The sequence below is a fragment of the Fundulus heteroclitus genome, unplaced genomic scaffold (assembly GCF_011125445.2).
Source record: "Fundulus heteroclitus isolate FHET01 unplaced genomic scaffold, MU-UCD_Fhet_4.1 scaffold_28, whole genome shotgun sequence".
In the NCBI taxonomy this organism is placed as follows: Eukaryota; Metazoa; Chordata; class Actinopteri; order Cyprinodontiformes; family Fundulidae; genus Fundulus; species Fundulus heteroclitus.
The window spans coordinates 3,330,557-3,355,202 of NW_023396689.1; the positions used below are offsets into that span (position 1 = coordinate 3,330,557).

The window sequence follows — 24,646 nt, forward strand, 5'->3', positions numbered from 1 at the left end:
GTCAGAACATCAGCAATCATTCGATCAGTAGGACAATACTGAGCAGTTGTTCTAAGTAGATGCATTCCTGTATGGCTGAAGCTAAGGACATGTATTCAGCCTCACAAGCAGATAACGCTATTGTTGGTTTTCTTGTTTTCCAGGATATCAAAGAGCTTCCCTCATTTGAACTGACACAACATCCTGATGTACTTCGTCTATCCGCTGAATCTGACGCCCAGTCAGCATCACAGTAGACCCTTAGACCTAGTTTTTCCTATGTCATTTCTCCTGAAGAACAACCCCTGTTCTGTTGTACCCTTGAGGTACCTGAAAACATGTTTTATTGTGTTCCAGTGTTCTATTGTTGGTTCAGCAAAGTGCTGAGAGAGTTCACTGACCACAAAGCTTATATCTGGACGGGTGCATGTGGACAAGTAAATTAAGCTACCTACTGTCTCCCTATACTTCCTTGGCTCTTTCATTTTCTCAGCATCTTTTGTGTATTCAAGTTTTGGTTCACATGGTGTTTCTCTAGTTTTGCAATCCTGCATTTCAAATCGATCTAGAATCTTTCTCACATATCTCTCTTGTGACATTTTGACTAAACCATCTGCTTGTTTAAAATCTATCCCCAAGAAATGTCTCAGCTTTCCCATGTCTTTCATTTTGAACCTTTCAGTAAGCATCATCTTTACATTTCCCAGAACACTCTCATTGTTAGCTGCTATGATTAGATCATCAACCCAAATTATTAGGATTACTTTCTCATTGTGTTTTTCTCGTGTATACACACAGGTGTCAGCTGGATACTGTACAAAATCATTCTCAACTAAACATGTATGCAACATAGCATTCCAATTCCTCCCTGACTGTTTAAGACCATAGAGAGATTTGTGTAACTTGCACACTAGCTTTTCACCTGATTTTGACCTTTTCTCATAACCTTCAGGTTGCTCCATATAGATTTCACAGTCAATTGGGGCATGCAAGTAAGCAGTCTTAACATCCATCTGGTGTAAGACTAGATCATCCTGCACTGCCTTTTGCATGACCACTCTCACACTTGTCATATCAGCTGTGGGTGAGAAAGTCTCATCATAATCAGTGCCTTGTTTCTGACTGTAGCCTTTTGCTACAAATCTTGCTTTGTATTTGTCAGACCCATCAATTTCTGTTTTAAGTGCAAAAACCCATCTGCCCCCCACTGTCTGTTTGCCTGGTGGCAACTGAGTTAGGCTGAAGGTCTCGTTCTCCTCCAGAGATCGCATCTCCTCTTTCATGGCATTTGTCCACGGCCTCACTTTGGTTGATGCAATAGCGTCCTGGTAAGTTTGAGGTATATCACACACCGCTCTGTAACAAGAGTCCATGCATGTGTTCAGTTTGTCCTCCTTATCGTCAGTTTCAAAATCCTGTAGATAAGCTGGTTTCTTTCCATTTCTCGGTGAGTACTTTTTGGTCACAGTTTCTGTGACTTCACCTGGCTGTGTGTACTCAGTCTTTTCAGGTGAAGTCTCGGTAATACCACTTTGATCACCCTGACCTGGTACATTTTCCACATTTTCATCAACAACACTCTCTTCACTGTTGTCAACCCTTGGATGTACACCCCCGTGTTCTATGTGTGGCTCAGATGTTTGTGTCTCCCTTTCCTGGGTTGTTTTAATGGTGAATTTCACCAGTCTATGCTTTTGGACCCTCTTTGTATCTGGATCGTATACTAGATAGGCTGGGCTGTTTTTATCGTAGCCTATGAAAATGCCTTGCTCACATCTAGAGTCCAATTTGCCTTTCTCTTGCTTGTAAGTAAAACACTTTGATCCGAATTTTTGCAATTTGGAAACATTCGGTACCTTGCCAGTGAATAACTCGTAGGGCGTTTTCTTTGTGCGTCTACTGTAGCACCTGTTTCTCACATAAGCTGAGGTCTGCACAACATAGTTGCACAGCTCATCTGGCAGCCAGCTTTCTATCAGTAGGCATCTGCTCATATCGTAGAGTGTTCTCCAACCTCTCTCCACAGTGACATTTTGGTGGGGTGAGTAAGGAGCAGACGTCCCATGCCTAATCCTATTCTTTGTTAATATTGCCTGAAAGTCTCGACTTGTAAACTCAGTGCCGTTATCTGAACGGATACACTTGATTTCTCCATAAGGTGCTGTGTCTGCCAAGAATCTTTCTGTGGCCTGCACCGTATCACTCGTAGACTTTAGAAAGTACACCAGTACAGTGCCTGAGTAGTCATCTGTGAAGGACTGCACATATCTGTGTCCCTCTTTGCTTGGTGTGGACATAGGTCCGGTTAAATCAGTGTGAACTACTTCTAGGGGCTTCTTTGCTTTCCTATCTGGCTCCCTCTTTCTTGTCTGAGTAAACTTTCCTTGTGTACACACATCACATGACTGATCCAAACCAACTGCACCTCCCTTAATCTCCATGCCCTTCACAACACCTTGTAACCTTTTAACATCCTCAAAATTGCAGTGACCCATTTGGTGCCAAGTCTGTAGATCGTGACATACATTACACTGGTCAACATCTTTTTCAACAGTTGGCAAGTAATACAAATTCCAGTCTCGTGAATGTCAAACCTGCTACCATCCTTGGTGATCATGCAGCTGTCCCCCTTTTTGAAAGTGATTGTAGCTCCTCCATTTGACGCTCTTGCCACTGAGAAGATGCCGTGTGGGTATGATGGCATGTAGAGTGTGTCTCTTAGCTGCGCTGTGTGTTGTCGTCCAGCGTTGTCTAAAAGGTGGATCACCGCCGTTCCTCTCTGTTGGGCCATTCCACTGCACTTGCTTCCGTCGGCTAATTCCACACTGGCTGGAACGAGCTGTCGAAGTTCTGGAACTTGTTGATGTCGTTCACAATGTGGGAAGTTGCCCCCGCGTCCACCATGATGCCTTTTGTTTTCACGTTAAGTGGTGGTCTTTCACTTTTCACATGTTTAGCCATGAACAGGTAATCTCCTCCATCGCCATCCTGTTCCACAGCAACTTTTCTGGCGCCATCTTGTCCCCCCTTTTTCTTACATAGTGACTCAGTATGGGTATTGTTTCTACAGTAATTGCACCACACTTTCTTGTAACACTTTCTCGCCCTGTGTCCTTTTATTCCACATTTATAACAAGTCAAGTTGGCATCTTCTTCTTTTCTGTTACCTTGTGGCTTGCTGTGGCCTCTGCCCCGTCTTGTATGCATCTTCATCACGTTATCTGTAGTCTGTTCTGTCATTTTCATTTTTTCCCGATTCTTCATAGACCCGTAGCCTTCTTTTAAAGTCCGAAAACGTAACGTTATCCTCATTCTGTGTTACAGGGACTGCTAGCAGCTTGAATGAGTCTGGTAGCCCGCCTAGTATCATGGCTACGATTAATCCATCACTCATGGTTTCTCCAGCATCTCTTAACGCTGTAATGATGTTCTCTGCCTGTATTAAAAAGTCTGTGACAGTTTCATTTTCTGCCATTCGCAGCTTTGTTAATGACGTGTACATATTTATAATCCGTGGCTTGCTTTTTCCTGAATAATGTTCTTTAAGTATGCTAAGGGCTTTCCTGCCATTATCAGCGGCTTCGTGCCTGATTAGCGATAGGCTTTTATCGTCTATTAGCCTTACCAGTTTGGCATAGCAGTCTGCATTTTTCCGGTTGTCCTCATCGCTCGCTTGAGTGGGCTCATGTAAAATGGTATCCTTCAACTTGAGAATGTGTAGACAGCTTAGGAACCTCGTTTCCCAAAGGTCATATTTCTCTTCAGATCCGTCGAATAAAAGCTGCGGTGCTGGGATTCCTGTTGCTCGGTTTGCCAACATCCAACCTCGCCAATTTCTCAGCTTCTTGCTGGCTAGCTATCGCGTAATACGTCGCGTTAAACTTCCTCACACTCGCCTATCTTCGGCCCTGGGCCCATAACCTGTTAAGTTATCTTACTGTTACGCAGGATCAACTTGACGTGGAGAAGAACAAGCGAAGTGTCTATCCAATGCCATTTATTAAATGAACTTTCACATAGAGTACGGCTTTGGTCATCCGTCTCCGTCATCAACTACATACAAGTGAACACGGAAGTAGCATGGCATACATGCGGATATGAAAAACCGTAATACCCCACATATAACGACCAACACTCTTTGGCTACCGTAATACAATATAAGAGCGCCATACACAAATGATGTTTAACACAAGCCTTTCTTCATTTCATTAATAGATTTTTTTATTAATCATCGGGCGGTTAACGAGCGACGAGTCGCTGACGTCAACCTAGCACGCAGGGTTTACAGATGTGGAGCAACAGACAGGGCTGAGCCAATTTAGACCACATTCTTAAAACAACTGAAACGTTGTCAAGTTTGCAACACAGCGAGAAAACACATGTGTAAACATAACATTCATGTAATTTCCAAGTATGTGGCCTTTTAACTGATGTGAGAATTGATTTATGAAGTGGTGAAATATTAGCAAATCCAAATCTCCTCAGAATCTTCTCCATTCTTCCCATCTTTAGCAAAGCAGTAGCTGCGGTGAACTCTGTTCAGATCCAGGCTGTCAGGAGTTTTTGGATGTGAAAAGCTGATTAAATGCTGTTTGGACAATGGTGACCAGAGGAAGTTTTTTAGTCGATGGAGGCTACTGCGATTAACATGGGTACCGTCATTGATACACGGACCGGTAAAATAATGATAAACAGGATGTTTTCATTGTAAATCGGATTTGGCAGCTGTAACATTTTCTTATTAAACTCAGAAAATTAAAATCAAAGGTTTTTCTTCTGCTTTGTTGTAATGAAGTTGAACAGTTTTTGCCAAACTTCTGTTGATAAAACAGACATTTTATTTTTATAATAACAATTGACCGATTGACGGAAATCCGTTGTAGCGGCGAAGAACTTTAACCTATGGATTAGACACTTCTGAAATATTTAAATGTATCCAAACTAAGAGAACATCAGCAATGCGTCAATTTGTTCACATCACTAAAAGGATTTGTTCTGTAAAAAAATTTATCTAGATAAAACAGGATTTACATCTCAGCATCTTGCAAGTTTGTACACAGACAACCATACAATGGTTAATGATAGTACAAGCAACTCCAACTGCAGCTTGTCTTTGTAGTGCATTTGTTAGAATCACTTAAAGCAACGGGCTGTGGCTGGATGTTTCTTTGTATTTGGTTGGGTGTACTGCATAACCTATACTAAACAAAGAGACTCACAGTTGTAATAAATCTCTGAAAACAATCAGGGAATGGCACCTAACACAGATCTTCTCAGAAAAGAAAGAAAAAATATAACACAAGGCAACGGCACTCAGCTCATTTCTATTTCAGAAAAATAAGATACAAAAGGTGACAAAATGTCAAGTTAAAATCTTCAGTATGCAGCCAAAACACTGTGTGCATTATGCATACAGAGTCCCTCAATACAGTAGGGAAATGTCAAGCTGATTCACTTTACTTAATAAAAAGGCAATCACTGCTGAATTAATACTTCTGTAATTACACTTCCACATTCAGTAGCTTATTACAGATTTGTCTACTTGTGGAATCCAGAGATTTCCAAATTAGGAGGAAAGATGGAATATTGTGGTACATATTCAAGCAATGACAATAAAAACTAGACATCACAATTGTTCCATGGTTTCTAGAGTCAATCAAAATAAAGCCTACATTTCTATTCGATGTCGAAACACCGGCAGACAGATCTGCCGCATCACTCTTCCATGTTAGTTTTACTTTACCTGAGCAAACACCAGGCAAGTCAGGAGAATCTGGAGGAATTAAAAAAAAGTGTACTAAGCTGCCACTGTTAGTTGAATAAACTGAAAATTAAACATATTTTCGATTTTTGCTGCCATCTTTGTAGTAAAGGCATCGTCATTTCTTCTGTCCAGTCAACCATGGTGTGTGTTCATGGGTAAACAGGGCCTCAGTCTCCCATGGCTATTATGAGCTTGGATACTTCAGGCAAAATCTGTTAAATGCATCATAAATGGCCTGTCTGGGGAAAAGAAACATCATCAATAATCAACATGCATAAAGCCAGGATGCAAGGAAATTAGGTTAATTTTTAAAGACATTAAAAACTACAACTCCATCAATTTGCAATATAGCATAGTGGAAAGAGTAAACATTTAACTATCAAATAAAAACGCATGAATGGAAAAAAGGATAATTTAAAACAAATTATTTTGTGGGTGGTGCTGCAGGAGAATAGGGTAACTGGGTGGCTTGTAAAGGCTAAAAGTCCTTATATGTGAGCAGAAAATTGCTGCTGCCGATGTCCTAACAAGAACTAAAAGTAGATCACATTGACCCAGTTCTAAAGTCCTTACACTGACTACCTGTGTCTCAGAGAATAGACTTTAAAATACTGTTGTTAGTATATAAATCACTGAATGGCTTAGCACCTAAATACATGACAGGCTTGTTATTAGTGTATCAACACTCCAGACCACTGAGGTCTTCTGGTTCAAGCCTACGCTGCATTCCCAGAACCAGAACCAAACATGGAGAAGCAGCATTTAGTTCTTATGCTCCACTTATCTGGAACCAACTCCCAGAAGACTGTAAAGGTGCTGAAACCTTTTGTTTAGAGTTGCCTATGGCTATGATCACACTGCAGGTCTTGATACTGAATTCAGATTTTTTTTGCTGAAATCTGATTTTTTTGAGGTGGTCATTCGTATTATTATTAAAAGCGACTACCACCAAACTGCTGTTTGAACAGCTCAAGACCGCAAAACGACCTGCATGCGAGGATAACAGAAGGAGACGTCACGGAGCAGCGCACTGTTTGTGGAAGTAATGGTGAATGTAATTGTTTCTAGAAGTGTTCAATAGTTCTGTTAAAAAAAAAAACCCGAAAAAAAGAGTGGATACTGGCTGGCATCTCTCCTTGCTATTATTAATATTAGAAAGCTGCTGAGCATGGGAGACGACAATATTGAGACCACATCATAGCAAGACAAAATAAGGTAAGAAGAAAGCAGCACAGCTATTAACAATGGTCTTTTATGGAGCGCTAACTGCTACTACTGTGTGTGGATGTGTAGTGAGAGACAGAAGAATGACGTGAAAGATGGATGAAATGCGACATGACCGTTCAGACTGCGGACACTTTGAAAAAAAAAAATTTGACATGTATCCGAATTAGTACCACATATGGAAGTGGCACAGATCTGATTTTTTTGGGGGTGAAAAGATAGGAATTTGGAAGGTTCACACTGCAGTGAAAGAGACTATGGGTAAAAAGATCGGCTTTCGGTTGCATTTCCCTGCAGTGTGAATGTAGCCTATGACTGTTAAATGCAACATCACTTGTTTAAGTTTGTAGTCAAGCTTCTCTTTCCCGGTTTTTATTATGCCACTGCGATGAAGTTTTATCTGTCTTTTTGTATGTTTTGTTGACGTACAGCGCTTTGAATTGTCTTGTCACTAAAATGTTCTATACAAAAACTTGCCAAGTCACCGATCCTGTTTGTGTTTTTCAAGGACAGGCTCTCAATGTGTAGTTGTGGAGAGAAACGTGTGTGGTTTGGTAACCTGAGGATCTAACCTTTGCTTTTTACGGATGATGTGGTTCTGTTGGCCTCCTCGGGCAATGGCCTCCCGGCCAGAATGAGAGACGGTGCCTCTGAGGCCACTGTCCTTGACTGGAAAAATGTGGATGGCCCCCTTTGGGTTGGTGGTTAGTTTCTGCTTCAAGCTGAGGAGTTATCTTGGTGTCTACACGAGCGATGGTAGGATGGAACGAGAGAAGGACCAATGGATTGGGGTGGTAGCATAGGTAGCTCAAGTGTAGAGCTGCTGCTGCTCTGCATTGAAAGTAGTCAGTTGAGGTTTTCAAAGAATGTCCCAGCAGGCCTGGGGAAGACCCAGAACTTGCTGGAAGTACTATATATCCCGTCTGGGATCCCCCAGACCAAGCTGGGGGGAGGTATGTCTGAGTTTACCTTTTGACCCTGCAACCAGACCTTGGATAGGTGGAAGGCCAAAGATGGATGGACGACAGTCATTAGAGACACGATGTGGTACCGTAATGTAACCTTTACACTTTGTAGGTAAGCTGCAGTAAAAGGTTGTTTTCAGTCCTGATTTAAAGAAATTTAGGGAGTTTATTAAAGACCTGATGAGCATAGAAACTAAATGTTGCCTCACCTTGTTTAGTTTTGGTTCTGGAAACACTGAGTGAGCAGATCTCTGAAGAATTAAGGGATCTAAAACTTTTAAAATGTATTATTAAGGACAAACTTCTTGGGTATCCATCTTTTCACAAGCTTCTCGTAACAATTTACTGGAATTCTGGACGATTCTTCCTATCAGAACTTAATAAGTAACTGAGTCTGATATTTAGGCCACCTGGCTCACAAAAGCTCAGTCAGCACTTTTCCAGTGAGACCAATACCAGAACTTTGTGATGGCCACAACAACACATCAACGTTTTTGTCCTTAAACCACTTAATAACTAATTTGGCAGTATGCATAAGCCATTGTCTTTCTGGACAACCTATTTGTGCTAGTTTATCCAGAAAGACAATCTAGCACATGTTGCTAGATTTTGCTTCAATTATGAGATTTTGCTTAAATTTCTTTTACAAAAAGTTCTTTCCTCATGATACAATCTGAACTTCTGAGTTCGGATGGCGTTCTTAGATGAAAGCTTCTCTTTTTTTCTTTCAAACCAGACCAATTTCACACTCCGTACAAAAGTAAGTGTAAAGGAGGACAAATGTTATTAGGAGCCAAAGCCTTGTGGTTCTATAAAGCCCCTTTTCCAATGGCCCTACTCAATTGTGTCCGCCCTACTCCGCCTCGCCCGCTTTAATTGAAGCATTATGTTTTTCAATTGGTCAAGAAAAGCCTGGAAAACAAAACACTTCTTAGAGGTGAAGCCTTTAACTCCCGGCTTACGTCTTGTTTGCAACATTAACATGTTGAAAAAATCTGCGAGAAACGGTAAAGAATGAAAAAAAAATCCTTATAAATGAAAATAATACAAGAAATACAAATAATGTTTGTATTATTGTATATGCAAGACTTTCTTGAATTTTTTTATGGATAAAATAAGCAATAAGGTAAGGCATAGAGAGAGAGAGAGAGAGAGAGAGAGAGAGAAAGAGAGACAGAGAGAGAGAGAGAGAGAGAGAGAGAGAGAGAGAGAGAGAGAGAGAGAGAGAGAGAAGCAGACTGTCTGATCTGCTCCAAAGTTTGCCTCACAGAGTTAAAATTTAGAGCTTTATGAGAATATTTTTGCCTCAGCCATGGGTGGAGCAACAAGAATGAATTTATATGACGCAAACTCACAGATTTTTGACCGCAGTGAGATTATTTTATAGGTTATATTCTTTGCACTTCATGATCTTTGGTCAGAGGAGCAGCTCCTCCCACTGCTCGCTATGGGATCTGCAGGGGGGGGGGGGGGGGGGGGGGTCTGAAGACAGCAGCTGGCTCCTGCCGCATAGATCAGCAGATTAGGATGGATCAAGGGACATGAGCAAATTTCTAAATCAAACACCTTTAGACAAAACTTAACAGCTTTCAGTGTGTCTAAAATGAAAGAAAGCCTCGGTAAATCGGCGGATCAGAAACAGCGAGTCTGTGTATAAAAAGCTGAGGTTTCGTTTTTCCGTTTCTTTTTTGTTCCTTCAGGTGTGGTTTATGACTTGTAAAAAGTTAAATTATATTTCATTTTGGCCCACTCATAGTGGTCTTTACTATTAACGTTGTCGGTCCTCAGTTTTCCTGGACTTCCTTGGAGAAAAACCTCGCTTCTCCTCGCTCTTGGGCAATCACTGAAAAGTAGTGTGTTTATTTCAAAACTCTGCTCGAGTCCACTCAGTTTGACCCTGCCCCTGAGCAGGGTCGGTGACACATGGCCTGGCCATGAAAAAACTGTAGCTGAAATCCTCGCAAAATGGGCGGAGCTGAGTAGAGACAGCATAAGTGAGATGGCGGAAAACGGGCTTAATGCACAACATTGATTTTGTCTAAAGTGTAAAATGCAGAATACAACACGAAAGGAAGACATTAAAGTGTGGCCTAATTAGTAAGTGTAGTTTATGAAGATTTATGTTAAAATCTAAGAAAACAGATTTTCAAGAATTCAGCTTACCGGAAGAAATTCTGTTTAAACAGGTATGCACTGATGTGTCCTCCATTCAGATATCTGACTTCACATCCGGGCCAAATCTCCTGCAGACTTAGGACTCCTGTTCGAGGAATGTAGGCATCTTCTCTGGCCTGGATCACAATTATGAGACCAGTGTCTACAGGTACTAGAAGAGTCATCAGGAAGAGGACAATTCTTTAGTTTTGGATACATGGATGCTGTTCGAGACCTTGTGCAAAAAAAAAAAAAATAAAAAAATACTGGTTTCCTTATATATATATATATATATATATATATATATATATATATATATATATATATATATATATATATATATATATTTTTTTTTTTTTTACTCAAAATCATGTACAAAATTGTTGGCACAGCAGTCACTAAAGTAACTTGAAACTGACAAAAGTAATAATAAACGTTTAATGAAAATTAACCAATGGAAATAGTAGGTACACCTGGTCTGGCGTTCTGTTAACTGTGATATCATCCAGAGAAGACGGCTCACCCACTACTACCATCTAATGTAGAACAGATTACTAGATCAATGTGTGCTTCTGTGCTTTTTTGTCTCTCTTGTTGTGTCGCTGCTCTGTCTTCTGTAACCCCAGTCGGTCGAGGCAGATGACCGTTCATACTGAGCCCGGTTCTGCCGGAGGTTTTCCTTCCCGTTAATGGGGAGTTTTTCTTCCCACTGTCGCTTCATGCTTGCTCAGTATGAGGGATTGCAGCAAAGCCATGTACAATGCAGACGACTCTCCCTGTGGCTCTACGGTTCCCCAGGAGTGAATGCTGCTTGTCGGGACTTTGATGCAATCAACTGGTTTCCTTATATAGGACATTTTTGACCAATCTGTATAATCTGACCCAATCTGTATAATATGATTGAGCTTGATTTTGTAAAGTGCCTTGAGATGACATGTTTCATGATTTGGCGCTATATAAATAAAATTGAATTGAAAAATTGAATTGAAATCTGATTTCTTTTGAATTGTGGTGTATCAGAATCCATCCATCCATCATCCATTTCCTAACACGCTTATCCCTTTTGGGGTCAGGAGGGGTGCTGGTGCCTTTCTCCAGCTGTGAATGGGTGAGAGGCGGGGAACACCCTGGACAGGTCGCCAGTCTACCGCAGGTTGTGTATCAGAATCATAAAAAAAAAAGGAATAAAGCAGGCTTGGACAAAAATTAATGCACCCCTAAAAAGAATTAAAAATTGTTTTACCGTAGGGACATGTTAAACTGAGGTGTGTCCTCCAATAAGCATTACAAATATCTTCAAGCTTGTAACGAATCGGTCTATCTATTTAAAGGCAGTGTTGGGCAAGCTACTTGTCTAGTGTAGTGAGCTAAGCTATCAGTTACTCAAGAATAAATTAAGCTTCACTACACAAAAGCTACCACCTATAGAAATATAGCAAGCAAAGTTACACAAATGTGTTAAAAGTAGCTTAACTACATCAGAAGCTATTTAACGTTGTACCAACCTAATGTCAGATCAATTCAAAATGAGTCTGATACACTGGTTAAAACATTTATTAAAGATGACCTAACACAGTGTAGACATTGCTTTATGAGCAGCATAATAAAATACAAACTGAAGTAATTACTGCTAGAAATAAAACAAAAAGGTTATTGGCCTAGTACGTGCGGTGGCGTTAATAACGTTTGGTGGCGTTTTTTGCATATTATATTATCAGGAGGTTGTCTTTTATGTGCTCAGCCACTAGATTTAAAGGTGTTTGACCCAATAAGAACACTGCAGCACCAGACACAACCAGGAGGTCCCTGATCGCAGAAAGAAGATGCACCATAAGCTTTTTCATGATTCTTTTGTCATTTTAAACATGAAACTACCAAAGCACAAGCCAAGTAGTAGAACTAAATGTTGAAAAGAAATTAAAAGCTAAATAAAATAAACCAGGTCACTTAATAAAGCTGCATTTTCTGTATGCTTTGTATTTATATTCACATGATAATATTTTCAGAATTAATAATAACATTTCTGTTAAAGATTTCATTTATCTTCTGCACAAAGGGCATAAGTAGGGAGAACAAGCAGAGTGAGTTTTGTGTAATATCAGACTTTATTATTGAACTAAGCAGGATTTAGACAGGATCAGAAAGGAAGGTGCATCTTCTTTCTGCCTTTCCCCAACGATCAGGGACCTCCTGGTTGTGTCTGGTGCTGCAGTGTTCTTATTGGGTAAAACACCTTTAAATCTAGTATTTTAAGCGAGCGTGTGTTTTTTACGTCACCGCGCGTTCTGGCTGGAAACACGCGGTGACGTAAAAAACGTGCGCTCGCGTAAAATACGTGTTGGAACTGCACGTTATTGTAAGGGCGAGTATTTGCCTAATCGGCTTGCCATAAGTTCCACTGCCGTAGGCATGCGCATGTTTCGATAGATACAGACAGGAGAGGCAAAGTAGAAGCTCGCGCATGAACATGTCCAACCAACAACTCAAATTGATTGTTCACTCTAAATGTTGTTTCAAAATAACAAACCTGGTTTCATTTCTTAGTTATGTCCTGGATTTTGTAGCGTTTGTGGACGCTACGTCGCTACTTGATCAAAAAAATAACGTCACTACAGGAAAGTTACTTGATTCATAAAGCAGCGACGCTACGGTCAAGCTACTGGAAAATGTAGTTTGACTAATAGCTTCGCTACATGTAGCGGCGCTACTGCCCATCACTGTTTAAAGGGTTACAGGTAGTCACTGTGCTGTATGTAGGCAGAGTGGCATCGGAAGCATTTGAAATTTGAGGGGGACACATCGGCTAGAGGAGGAGTAGCTGAGGGGCAGTTTAGTAGCTGCATGTGGCTTTTCTGTCTTTCCCATGCGGATTCTGGTAACTTTACTGGTTTGTCGAGGTACAGCATTTTATTTTGGAACAAAATTTTATCTTGAAAACTTCCACCACCACCTCAACACACGTCTGAAGTTTAATCATCTCTACAGTTTCTTTAACCGAAACACTAGCACAGACCCAACCCTCGGTGCCAGGGGAGGAATTTCACTATTTTTGTATCTCTTTTAATTACTGCCAGTCACCATAGTAAACACAGACATATCCACTGAAATGTCAGAATCTTGGCTAAATGCTCATATAAACCACTATGAACATCATTAAAACTATAAGCACATGAATCAGAAAAAAAATATATCCAGAAATGCCATGACTCCATAGGTCACAACTGACCACTTTACAACTGTTATAACTTAAGGTTATGAATATAACCTTGGTTCTCTGACTAGCATTTGCTTCGTGTCTCACTATGTGAATGCCTCCTGCGTGACCTTATCAGAATCTTAAATATCATATTATGCCAGCCGAGTGACTAGCATCAGTGACATCTATGCCGGGGAGGGTCCAATCCCCCACCCTATAAATAGGGCCGTGTAACGAAGACCCGGTTCGTTACTGGATAAGTAGACACATGCACCTTACCTGAAACGCTGCAACATGCACATAGCACTTTTGATAGCACACTGCAAACAGACCTTGGATTAGTGGCAGGTTAAAGCTTGCGCTGGCCCATGGAGCAAAGGATCTGACAGCCTTCAGAACACAATTTGGTCTGTACCAGTTTAGAGTAATGCCATTTGGTCTGCAGGGGGCCCCAGCGACCTTTCAACGCCTAATGGATTAAATCCTGAGGGACATCACAGACTTTTTGGCTGCCTACTTGGATGATTTTGTTATTTACAGCCACTCGTGGGAGGAGCATCTACAGCATACAATTGTTTGGAGAATTATTTATTGATGGCGCTTTGAGTGATAGCCCCACAAGAGAAATGATACGTTCTGTCGGTGGAAATGCACAGTAATATGAGAGTCAATTGGTGGAGTTAATTAGTAGCAGTGTTTTAATAATTCTTCTTACATGTAGCCATGTACTATTAAGTAAAAACTGACATTAATAATACTTTTAAAATCTATATATATTTTGACTTTCCCCCTCCACATCTAAGGAGGTTGCGCCCGAGCGCCCCCTATGGGCCAGCTGCCACTGGTCAGCATCCTGAATTTGTATTTCCTCAGATGACAGTTCATGGCCCGGAGATTCAGAATGGCTCTCATTCCTCCCCCCTTTTTCTTTGGAACCAGAAAATACCTTGAGTAAAATCTGCTTTGGGTTTCTGATGGAGGATAACTTTAATTGTTCCCTTGTCCTTTAAGGTGGAAATTTCTTCCAAAAGGACCTCTGTATTTCTTTTTACCTGCAAATATATAATTCCTTTGAACTGGGGCGGGGCAACTTTGAACTGGAGTCTGTAGCCTCATTTGATTGTCCGCAGCACCCAGTTTGACTGTGTGCATGCCTTCCCCACCTCTAAATGAGCAGCATAGAGGTAGATGGGATGCCGTCTTCACAGCCGGGGAGTGATTGGTCTTTCCGAGCTGTGTTATAGCAGCCAGCGTTTCTTTGTTTTTCAACGTATTTTTCTTTATTATTCTTTTCACGATGTGTAATGGCGCCCTCGGCTTTCTGCCTGAATGCGCACATCTTTAATACAGAATGCATGAGATAAGTGCTTTTGTAACAACTGTTGGAACACTGTTGCTCTTGTCAGCCCGGGATGAACAAAACAGGTTAGGGCTGACACTCTAACAGTTTTCCCCCCAAACAAACTCTGCAGCGGAGACGGGATGGCATGGAGCAGCTCGTGAAAGTAGAGAACTGGGCTCGCAGAGAAAAGGTCGTCTGCCCGGCCACTTCTTCCACTCGTAGCGGCTGCAGGTGGAGTGGGAACGGGCTGGGGATGTGCCTGAGGGGATTGTTTCCTAGCCAACGATTCTGCGGACATTCAGGAGCTGATGTCGCGGCCAGCGCTTTAGACACCTTGGGGATCCTTAAGCCGGGCTTCGGGCGAGCGGCGGCCAAAACGTACGACTGATGCGGTGCCGGAGCGGCAGCTGTGGTGGGATGCACAGTTTCAGCATCTCATTGCCCCTCTTTTTCTCCTCACATCTCTTCTGCATGGTGATAATCGCTGTACCAAAGAGACCATGAGTGAAGATTGGTGTGTCGAGGAATTCCTTTTTTTCCTTCGTCGTCAGGTTGGTGAGTCCAAGCCAATGGGCCCACTCCTGAAGAACCATGAAACCCATGGCTCTGCATCATAACATAATCTGTTAACATGATTTGTTATGACGCAGCTCTCTTCCCACAGGGAGTTTAGCTGGTCAAGATGGTCAAGTCCTCCTCTCCGTCATCCAACAGCATAAGCTTCTTGTAGCGTGAGGTTTTGTTCCTGATGGACCGCAGCCTCCTGCCAGAGGGAAGTGACTGAAATAATCTGTGACTGGGGTGCGAGGGATCAGCCACAATCTTCCCTGCACGCCTCAGAGTCCTGGAGGCGTACAGGTCCTGGAGAGATGGAAGATTGCAGCATGGGCCACACCCAAGCCAGCCTCGCACAGGATGAGTGTCCCACGAGGATATCCTATTGGCGCAGGGACAAAACATGTGATCATCCATGGTTACTGGTGTTTGTCGCTGTAGCCATGGCTAGCTTGGACTTGCACTAGTGGAGCTCTCCTAACAGGCTTGCGCAGCTAATTAGTAAGTGCTAGCTAGAGCTTTTGTCGAGCGATAGTATTTCTACTTGCTTAAAATAAGAGTGATAGTATTGCTACTCACGCTTATACCAGCTAGGAGAAGTATTGCTACTTCCGCAAGATAGCAGACAACCGTATGGCTGGGAATGAGCATCCAGTGACAGAGTTGTCCACAAGGTCTTTGGACAGTTTAGCTTAGCGCCCAGTGCTACAGTTGTCCATAGCCTTCTCAAAGAAGCAAGAGGGTTTTGAATGGCGATTGACGTTATGCCAGCCCTATTTAGGGTGGGGGATTGGACTCTCCCCAGCATAAACATCACTGATGTCAGCCACTCAGGGCTGGAGTAATGACATTTAAAGGCATACTATGCAACATTTTTCAGTTAATTAATATGTTCCATACCGTTTTGGATGATTAAATGAGTCATTTCAGGTTGAACTAAGGTTTTCTCGGCCGCCCTGGTGGTCTGTGGGGGAAATACCGCACTTGCAATTGCAGGAGCAGTCGGCCCGCACTCACAGGCTCAGTAGTCTCGTGTGCATCGCCAGAGTCGGTCTTGCTTTACGGCGACAACTGCTACACGCCCGCAGTGAAAGGTGTGCTCGTTGCTAGCGCAGTGGCAATATTTGTGCAGTTATCATAGCGGAACCAGCGAGAAAACAGCGAAAGCCCATGTCTGAGCAGGCAAGAACGAGCAAAAAGGGTTCTGGACAGAGAGAGGAGTCCTACACGGGTGAACATAGAAGGCTGCAAGGCTGATGCGGACCTTGCGTTTCTGCTGATGCGATTGTAAGTAACATTGTAGGGTTTCCCTCACGCTACCGCCTCGCCGACATTCCAAAAAAATAATAATAAAAAAATAAAACTAACTCGATATGCGCGCATCTCCGCCCGCTCCGCTCAGCGGCGCAAAGCTTGGAAAATCAACGCCGGTTGCATAGTATACCTTTAAGCTTCTGAAGAGGTCACACAGAAGGCGTTCCCATAGTTAAACACAAAACAAATGCTATGAAAGAGAACCCCACATAGCGTCTCATCCGAACCCATTGAGCTCATAGACTGCTAAAGTATCAATTTTGTTGCCACTGATGCTCTTCAGCCAAGAATTACCTCTTCTCACTCCCATCTAGTTTCAAAGTGTTTTCGCGTCGGAGTGTAACTGAAAGGAGAGCGAGAAAGGTGTGCAGTGTTCATCTCTATGCAACTGTGAAAGCTGCGTAGGTGTGACTGAGTGGTCCTGATAAATCCCGCCACAATAATTTTGCTGGCCTTATTTCCTACGTCTTATTTTGTTCATATTAGACTTAATGTTGATATGTGTGTGACAGACATGGTTATCTGATATTTATCAAAATACGGAACAAATTGCTTCAAAACGGACAACATTAACCAAATAAAGTGTAAAGTTCAGTTAACGTGGTAGTTCATATAGTTATATTTTATGTAATTCACGACTACATCTTTAAGATATAGTGCTGGGAGTTGGAGTGAGACGGAATAAAGCGTGGTCGCAAAAGTTCATCTTTCTCCATCCTTTCGGTTCTCCTTCTGGAGAGTGATCCAGACATCATTTATTTGAACCCTCACGTTACATTTGGTGGCAGCGTGGTGTTATTTTGGTGTTTTTTGGCGCTTTTGGTTACTTGTCCCGAACTGTGGATGTTGTTGCCTTTTGTGCCATCTGGATTTTTTTTACACATTTGGAGAACAACGGATTGCCTGTAACCTGGTCTGGAGATATTAAGAACTTTTGCAGTGTTTTTTTCCCCGTTTTTTTGTGCATTTGGTAATTTTTTTTTGCGCTGGACATATTTTTTTTTCCCACCATGTCGAACGATGAATGTGACGCGCGTCTGCAGTCTTCCTCCGCTGATCACCGACCGACTGATACGAGGACAGGTGCTGCCTCTCTAGCCGCACATTCTGTCCCCAGTTCCCTGAAAATCGAGCTTCCACCTGCGTTTAAAGGAGATGGGACTGAATCTTTTACGAGTTGGTCTCGACGCTTTGAAGTAGCAGTGCAGGCTATGAGTTCGACGGATACTAATTTGTCTACGGTGATGGCTTCACTCCTTCCTACTCGCCTGGCGGATGCCGCGTTTTTATATTGGGACAGCCTTCCTGCTTCGACCCAGAGACTATGATTTAGTGAAGGAAAGACTCAGAGATGTTTTTGGCCCGAAGTATTCCCTACCATTTTTCCAGACACATGTGAATGCTCGACCTCACAAGCCAGGTGAGAGTTTGGATGTGTACAGTGCTGACATCACTCGTCTTGTACTTGAAGCCTTTCCCAACTATGACTACAACGCAATGGAGGGTGAAAAATTTCGCCGATTTGTTTCTGGCTTGGACCCGAACTTGCAGTTGAAAGTCCATGAGATGGGTGCTGAGAATCTGAGGACACCTTGCGTATCGCCAGCCGCTGTGAGAGAGCACGAGCGTCTCTTCAACTGACATCGGTTGCGTCTCCTCACCCTCACCCTTCAGAACAGGTAGCGATGGTTCATCCTAGACCTCCTAATGACCAGCTGCTGCATGCTGTCGAACAGTTGACCCTTACGGTCAACAGCTTAAAAAGTGAAGTACAGCACTTACAAGAGAAGCAAAGTTCCCTGGCTTATCGTTTGGACTCCGGGCGTGACAGGTTGTCCTCCAACGATGCTCGATACAGTGCATGCAGTGTCTCTCCACAACACTACCGTAACAGACACCGCAGAGACTTTTATTCACCTGAGCAGTATTATGGTCGTGATCCAGAGCTTCGCTATGAACGTCGTCCCCAATCACCTGTTTATCAGCGAAACCAGGAGTGGCACTACCCTTCATCACGACAACCTCATCAGTACTCCAGGTATGGTCGCTATGATGATGATGACCTAAACAAAAACAGACGCAGTCCTAGTCCTTTTCAACGGAGAAACCGAGACGGCAGTCCACACCCTAGAGGCAATGTTCGTTTCCAGTCGCCTGAAAGACAGTCACACTCTGGTTTCAACCGACCGGGAAACTTCCATTAGCTGATGTTGAGGGGCAAACATCAGCTTCTGTTTCACGGCGCCAGAATGATTCCCCAGAGTTGATGCCTGACCATAACGACTCACAACCCAATTACCCTGTTTCTTCGACCATCTTAGGTATTGTTGAAGGCATTGAAGTGTGTACTTTAATTGACTCTGGTTCTTTTGTCTTCATTGTGAGCGAAGATTTTCGAAACTCTCACCCAGCGTTGAAGAAACGCCCCCTGTCACCTTCTTCTCTGCCGGCTTGCTCAGTCAGTGGACAGCGCCTGGACATCCTAGGCAAGTTAACGATTGGGATCAAACTGGGGAAGAAAGCATGGCAACAGGACTTTGAAGTTCTCAGAGGTGCTTGGTGTAATGTGTCTGTGTTAGCGCCGACTAAGATTCCAGCTATGAGTGAAACCCTCATCACAGCCTGTGTGTCAGCAGCTACACCTGCTTCCCCTATGCCCACTGACTACTGTGGTGTTGTCATGCCCAACCCCTCCTGTGGCATCATAGTGGCACACTCTCTCAGTGTGGTTCAAAATGGCAGGCAGTGGACTTTATCACTTTAAAGTTATGCCAATGGGTCTTACGAATGCGCCAGCTACATGCCAACACTTGATGGAAATGGTACTTCATGGCCTCCCGTGAAAAACTTGCCTTGTGTATTTGGATGATGTCCTTATCTTCAGCCGCTCGTTCAGCGAACATCTCCAGCACCTGGAAGAAATTCTCTCCAGATTCCAGTCAAGTGGCCTGAAGCTGAATCCATCAAAATGCAGTTTTGTCAGGTGCAGTTTTTGGGCCATGTTGTGTCCAAAGACGGCATTAAGCCAGACCCAAGAAATGTGAAAAGGTTCCAAGACTGGCCCGTTCCACAGTCAGCTACGGAGGTACGAGCATTTCTTGGGCTTTGCTCGTACTACCGGAAGTTTATCAGAAACTTTGCACATCACAGTCTCCCTTTGCATGCACTCACAGAAAAGTATGCATCTTTCCAATGGACTTCTCACTGTCAGAATGCATTCACACACCTGAAACATGCACTCACAAATCCTCCAGTGGTTGCATTCCCTGACTTTACATTGCCATTCCTTCTCTACACGGATGCTTCAGGTTCTGCTATCGGTTCTGTGCTTGCTCAGAGACAAAGTGATCAGGAAAAAGTGATTGCTTATGCTAGCCATGTTCTCACAAAAGCAGAGAGGAAATGGTCAACTTATGACAGAGAACTCTAGGCCATTGTTTGGGCCGTAAGACATTTTCGCCACTACAAACAACCGTTTGTTATCGTCACCGACCACAAACCTCTTTTGGGTCTTAGGAAAATACCCATTGACAATGACAGAACTGGTCGTCGTGCTCGCTGGGCTCTTGAACTTGATCCTTTTGAATGGACTGCCATACACAAAGATGGCCACCGCCACCTCAATGCAGAGGCAATGTCACGTTATCCAGCTGACATCGGAGAGCAGACCACCTTTCCCAGTGTTCCAGCCAATCCCCATTCTTGTCCCAGTCCTGTAAGTCTGTCGGCGCCTGTCAGTTCGGTTGATCACAGCCCCTGCAGTAATGATCCTGAGCCAGTGTCCGCGTACCTGACTGGATCACAGCCTTCTCCAGCCTCTTTATAGTGTGTTCCGCAGTCTATCTCCTCCACCTTTGTGCTTCACTTCCCCGAAGATGATTTCAAGAAGGAACAGCAACAGGATGCCATACTGTCTGAGGTCAGTGACTGGAAAGCTAGAGGTCAGAAGCCACCATATTGGCACATGAAAAAACGCCCACCTGCTGAGAAAGCCCTATGGCACAAGTATCACAGACTCACCTTTCATAATGGTATTCTCTGCCGTAAAATTTTCAACCCTTCTCCGAAATCAGTGTTGCATCAAGTAATTGTTCCCCTCTCTCTCCAGGACGCTGTTCTGGAGATGCTGCATGGGAATCCAGTAACGGGTCATTTATCGGCTGATAAAGTCCTGAAACTTGCTCAGCAACTGTGTTACTGGCCCTTTATGTCATGTGATATCAAGGAATGGTGTAAACAATGTACTCCATGTGAAGCAAGACGAAGTCCCACACCTCATCTGAGAGCTCCGATGAAAACGATTGTCGCAACGGAACCATTCCAGAAGGTTGCAGCTGACATCCTTGAGCTCTCAATCACAAGTCGTGGGAACAGGTATGTGCTTGTTGTGCAAGATTATTTCTCCAAGTTTGTCAACCTCTATGCCATTCCAGACCAGCGCTCCACAACAGTTGCAAAATGTCTGTTTGAAAATTACTTTTGTGAACATGGCATCCCTGAGATGCTTCACACTGATCAAGGACGGCAGTTTGAGTCTAATCTGCTGAGACATCTGTGTAAACTTCTGGGCATTCAGAAAACAAGAACTAGCCCATATCATCCAGAGTGATGGCATGATTGAGAGATTTAACAGAACACTCATTGATCAGTTAGCAAAGTCACTTCTCCAACAGCCTGGTGACTGGGATGACTGTCTCAACCAAGTTGCTTTGGCTTACAATACCAGTCCTCACTCTACAACAGGTTTCACACCATTCTTCCTCACACATGGACATGAGGTCAGGATGCCTGTCAACATGTCACCTGATAACACACCATCTATATCCACTCAAGGTTCCCCTGCTGACTATGCTGCACAGTTGACTCTGAAACTTCAGTCAGCCTTCAGTTCTGCCGCAGGGAATAGAGAATGTGCCCACGATCAGCAGAAATGGCAGTATGACAAATGTGTTAGGTACACTCCCTATGTTCCTGGAGACCTTGTATGGTTGAATGACCCTACCACGACTAGGCAAAAACTTGCTCCTCACTGGAAAGGCCCCTTTGAAATATTGGAGTGCCTTGGATCTGAGGCAGATTCTCCTGGAGTGACGTACAGGATTCACTACCTCCTGGATCAATCTGAGAAGTCCCAGATTGTCCACTACAACCGCCTTAGACCCTACCATACTCCTGTGCCAGATCGTGGGCATAGGACACCTGTGGGCGACGTCTTCCAGCCTCCAGTCCCTCCCTTGACTGCATTGTCTGGTGCCTTGCCCTATGAATCTGCAAAGTCAACAGCAGCAAAGATCTCCGACTTGACTGGCTGCGATAGTGCTCCCTCTTCGGCACCTCCTACTGGCCCTCCACAACCTCAGCCCCTGTCCCGACCGCACATTCCCCTGACTGAGGCTTCACCTGCCATCCCCATTGGCCAAGTACGTCAGTCTAGCACTGTCCCCTCTGCTATTCCTCGAGATGCTAGTTCCCTGCCACGCCCCGGCAGACGTCCAATTAGACCTCCCACGTACCTTAAGGACTATGTTCTGAAGTGACTGAAGTGAATTTTGGACTGAAGTTACTTTCATATATGTTTTTTTTTTTTTTTTTGCAGATGCTTGTTTTCCTCTTTATTTTATTTGAAACTGGGTCGTTTCTTTTGTGGGAGGGGGAAGAAATGTAAAGTTAAGTTAATGTGGTAGTTCATATAGTTATATTTTATGTAATTCACGACTACATCTTTAAGATAGTTCGATCTGCTTTTCCTAAGTTTAGATTCTCATTGGTTTGTTGTTGGTCATGTGACAAAAACAAGGAAGTGCAGCTGTGCTGGGAGTTGGAGTGAGACGGAATAAAGCGTGGTCCCAAAAGTTCATCTGTCTCCATCCTTTCGGTTCTCCTTCTGGAAAGTGATCCAGACACCATTTATTTGAATCCTCACGTTACAAAAGGACGATTCCATATCGGGACGGGTGACAACCTACAGCTGACTGCACAAACATCACATTGGGGGAAAACAACTGTCCTGTTGAGAAATACAGACTTACTTTTCGGTTATTTGTTAGGAATCTTTTTATGTATATTGTGTCTGGGGAGGGATCAGGGGTTGCAAACATGTCATCCATACTAGTTAAGCAAAGTTAAGTAGATCTTTGTTTAGTTGCGCGATCATTTAACATAAAAGCAACAGCTAGACACAGTGAGATGTCAGTGGGACAGAAGTTACTGTGCCTAATTTTCAGCTGCCATTCAGTTTTTATGCTTGGAGAATCCAGTGGTGCGGTGAGATGTTGAGGGTAACTGGGAAAAGACAGAATGGAGTTTTAGATGTATTAGATGAGATTTCACCTCTGTTGAGAGATCCTTTGACCGCATGTTGTGTGTTCACAGCAACAGCTTCCAAATGCAAACTCCAGACCTTTTAACTGCTTAATAATGATAGGTTAACGAGGGAAGAGCCCATGCAGCCTTGTTATTTATTTTGCAGTCTTCTGAGTCAATTATCCAATTACTTTTGGTCCCTTGAAAAAGAGCCAGCTACGTATTAAAGAGCTGGAATTCCTGAACCCTTGCTCCAATTTGGATATGGATACTCTCAAATTACAGCTAAGAGTCTGGACTTTAATCCCATATTGATTATATATTTGCATCCTGAATACATTTTCAACAAAACTTGTATCACTGTCCAAATATTTCTGGGCCTAACTATTGTTGTGCCATCAACCCATGAGGAAATTCAGACTTTTTCAGGCACCATAAACTGCCCACTCAGCAGGTTGCCGTTGCTATAAAGCCAAACTTCCCACAGACAAATATCCTCATTTCCCACTGTTTCGTTGGAATAGCATTGGGTGGAAACTCAGTCCTGTTGTTCCTGGAGCAACAAAGTGGGTAACTTTCATCATCCACCGCGGAGAGGAGGATCTGACGGATTTTGGAGAACTGCCAGCTGAATAGAAGCTAAGTCTGCAGTCTAACTTCTGCGTAACCAGACGCTGGAATAAACAATCCGTCTATGCTGAAACCAGCCTTGTGTTTTTTTCTCCCAGCTGTTGCAGGAAGCTGACAGGGAAAGTTAAATGGTTTATTTTAGAAGGTTTACTTCACAGTTTTCACAGTGTTTTTGAAACACGTGGCGCTGACAGGATAGCTCCTGCTGGCTTCTTCGAAACCATGCCATGCTGATGTAATTCAAGTTTGTTTTTTACGGTTATAACAAACCAAATCTGAATTAGTTAAGCAAATTTAACCTCATTCCATGTTCTTTAAGATGAACTTTGGTTCTTTAACTTAGATCTGCAGTGAACCCAGATTCACTTAATTATTCTGATGATGATGATCAACCATTTTATTTTGTCTTGTTTCTTTTGTGTGTACATAGTTCCTTAGCTTCTTTTGATCTTCATTTTGCTTAGTAGTTTTCGTTAAGTTCCACTAGCCTAGTATCAGGATTTGTTGATTGAAATATAGTGTTAATTCAGATAAACAGCATTCTATAGTTGTGTTCTCGGTATGTTCAATTTATTTCTGTTAATAAATTCTTGAACTTGAAGAGAAGTTGTCACTCATTTATTCTATAAGTGTGCAGAGTTTGCTGTTAAGAGAACGTCTGTGCTCGAATCATTCCTTTCAACTGTTGTCCCAATATCAGCCCTAGGGCTGATACTCGCCGGACAATAGCTAACAGAGAGAGTTATTTATTAAACATTAAATAATTTTAAACAGTGTGTAATAGCACAACCCCACATACACTAGCTAGACAGCTCAGTTTGGCTCATCAGCATCTGCTAGAGGTCCCTAAAACCAGGATTAAGATCCAAGGGGACCCATAGTTTAGGGTAGCTGCTCCTAAACTCTGGAACAGCTTGCCAATTCATTTGACTGGCCTTGACTCTTGAGTTTTACATGTTTATTAAAGACCTAAAGACCATTGGCTTTTTTTTTGGCTTTTGAGTGTGGTTGAGCTGAACTATTTATTCAGTTTTTCTTTTATTTACTATTCTATCATGCCAGGTAATATTCATTGGATGTTCACATAAAACGGAAATCCTCACTGACCAAGTACACAAGCCAGAAATATCAAATTGTGTAGGGAATTTTAAAGATAACTGAAGAACAATATTTGGACTGAATTCACTACACATTTAAATATATAAATCAGATCTTTATAA

The 24,646-nt window shown here is 42.8% G+C and overlaps 1 protein-coding gene across 3 annotated transcripts in view; it reads right to left on the bottom strand.

The window, feature by feature from the left end:
• Positions 1 to 4,178: 4,178 nt before the first annotated feature.
• Positions 4,179 to 24,646, bottom strand: part of abhd18 (abhydrolase domain containing 18) — an 81,858-nt gene continuing 61,390 nt past the window's right edge. Inside the window, exons 13-14 of one of the 3 annotated variants that reach the window (XM_036130085.1) lie at positions 10,096 to 10,258; positions 4,179 to 5,978 (exon numbers count right to left, since the gene is read on the bottom strand). In XM_036130085.1, coding sequence (XP_035985978.1) covers positions 5,945 to 5,978; positions 10,096 to 10,258 — 197 coding nt within the window. In that variant the 3' untranslated portion in view covers positions 4,179 to 5,944. Of the gene's footprint in view, positions 5,983 to 10,095; positions 10,259 to 24,646 lie in introns of all 3 variants that reach the window. The other 2 variants (XM_036130084.1, XM_036130086.1) reach the window with 2 other exon arrangements.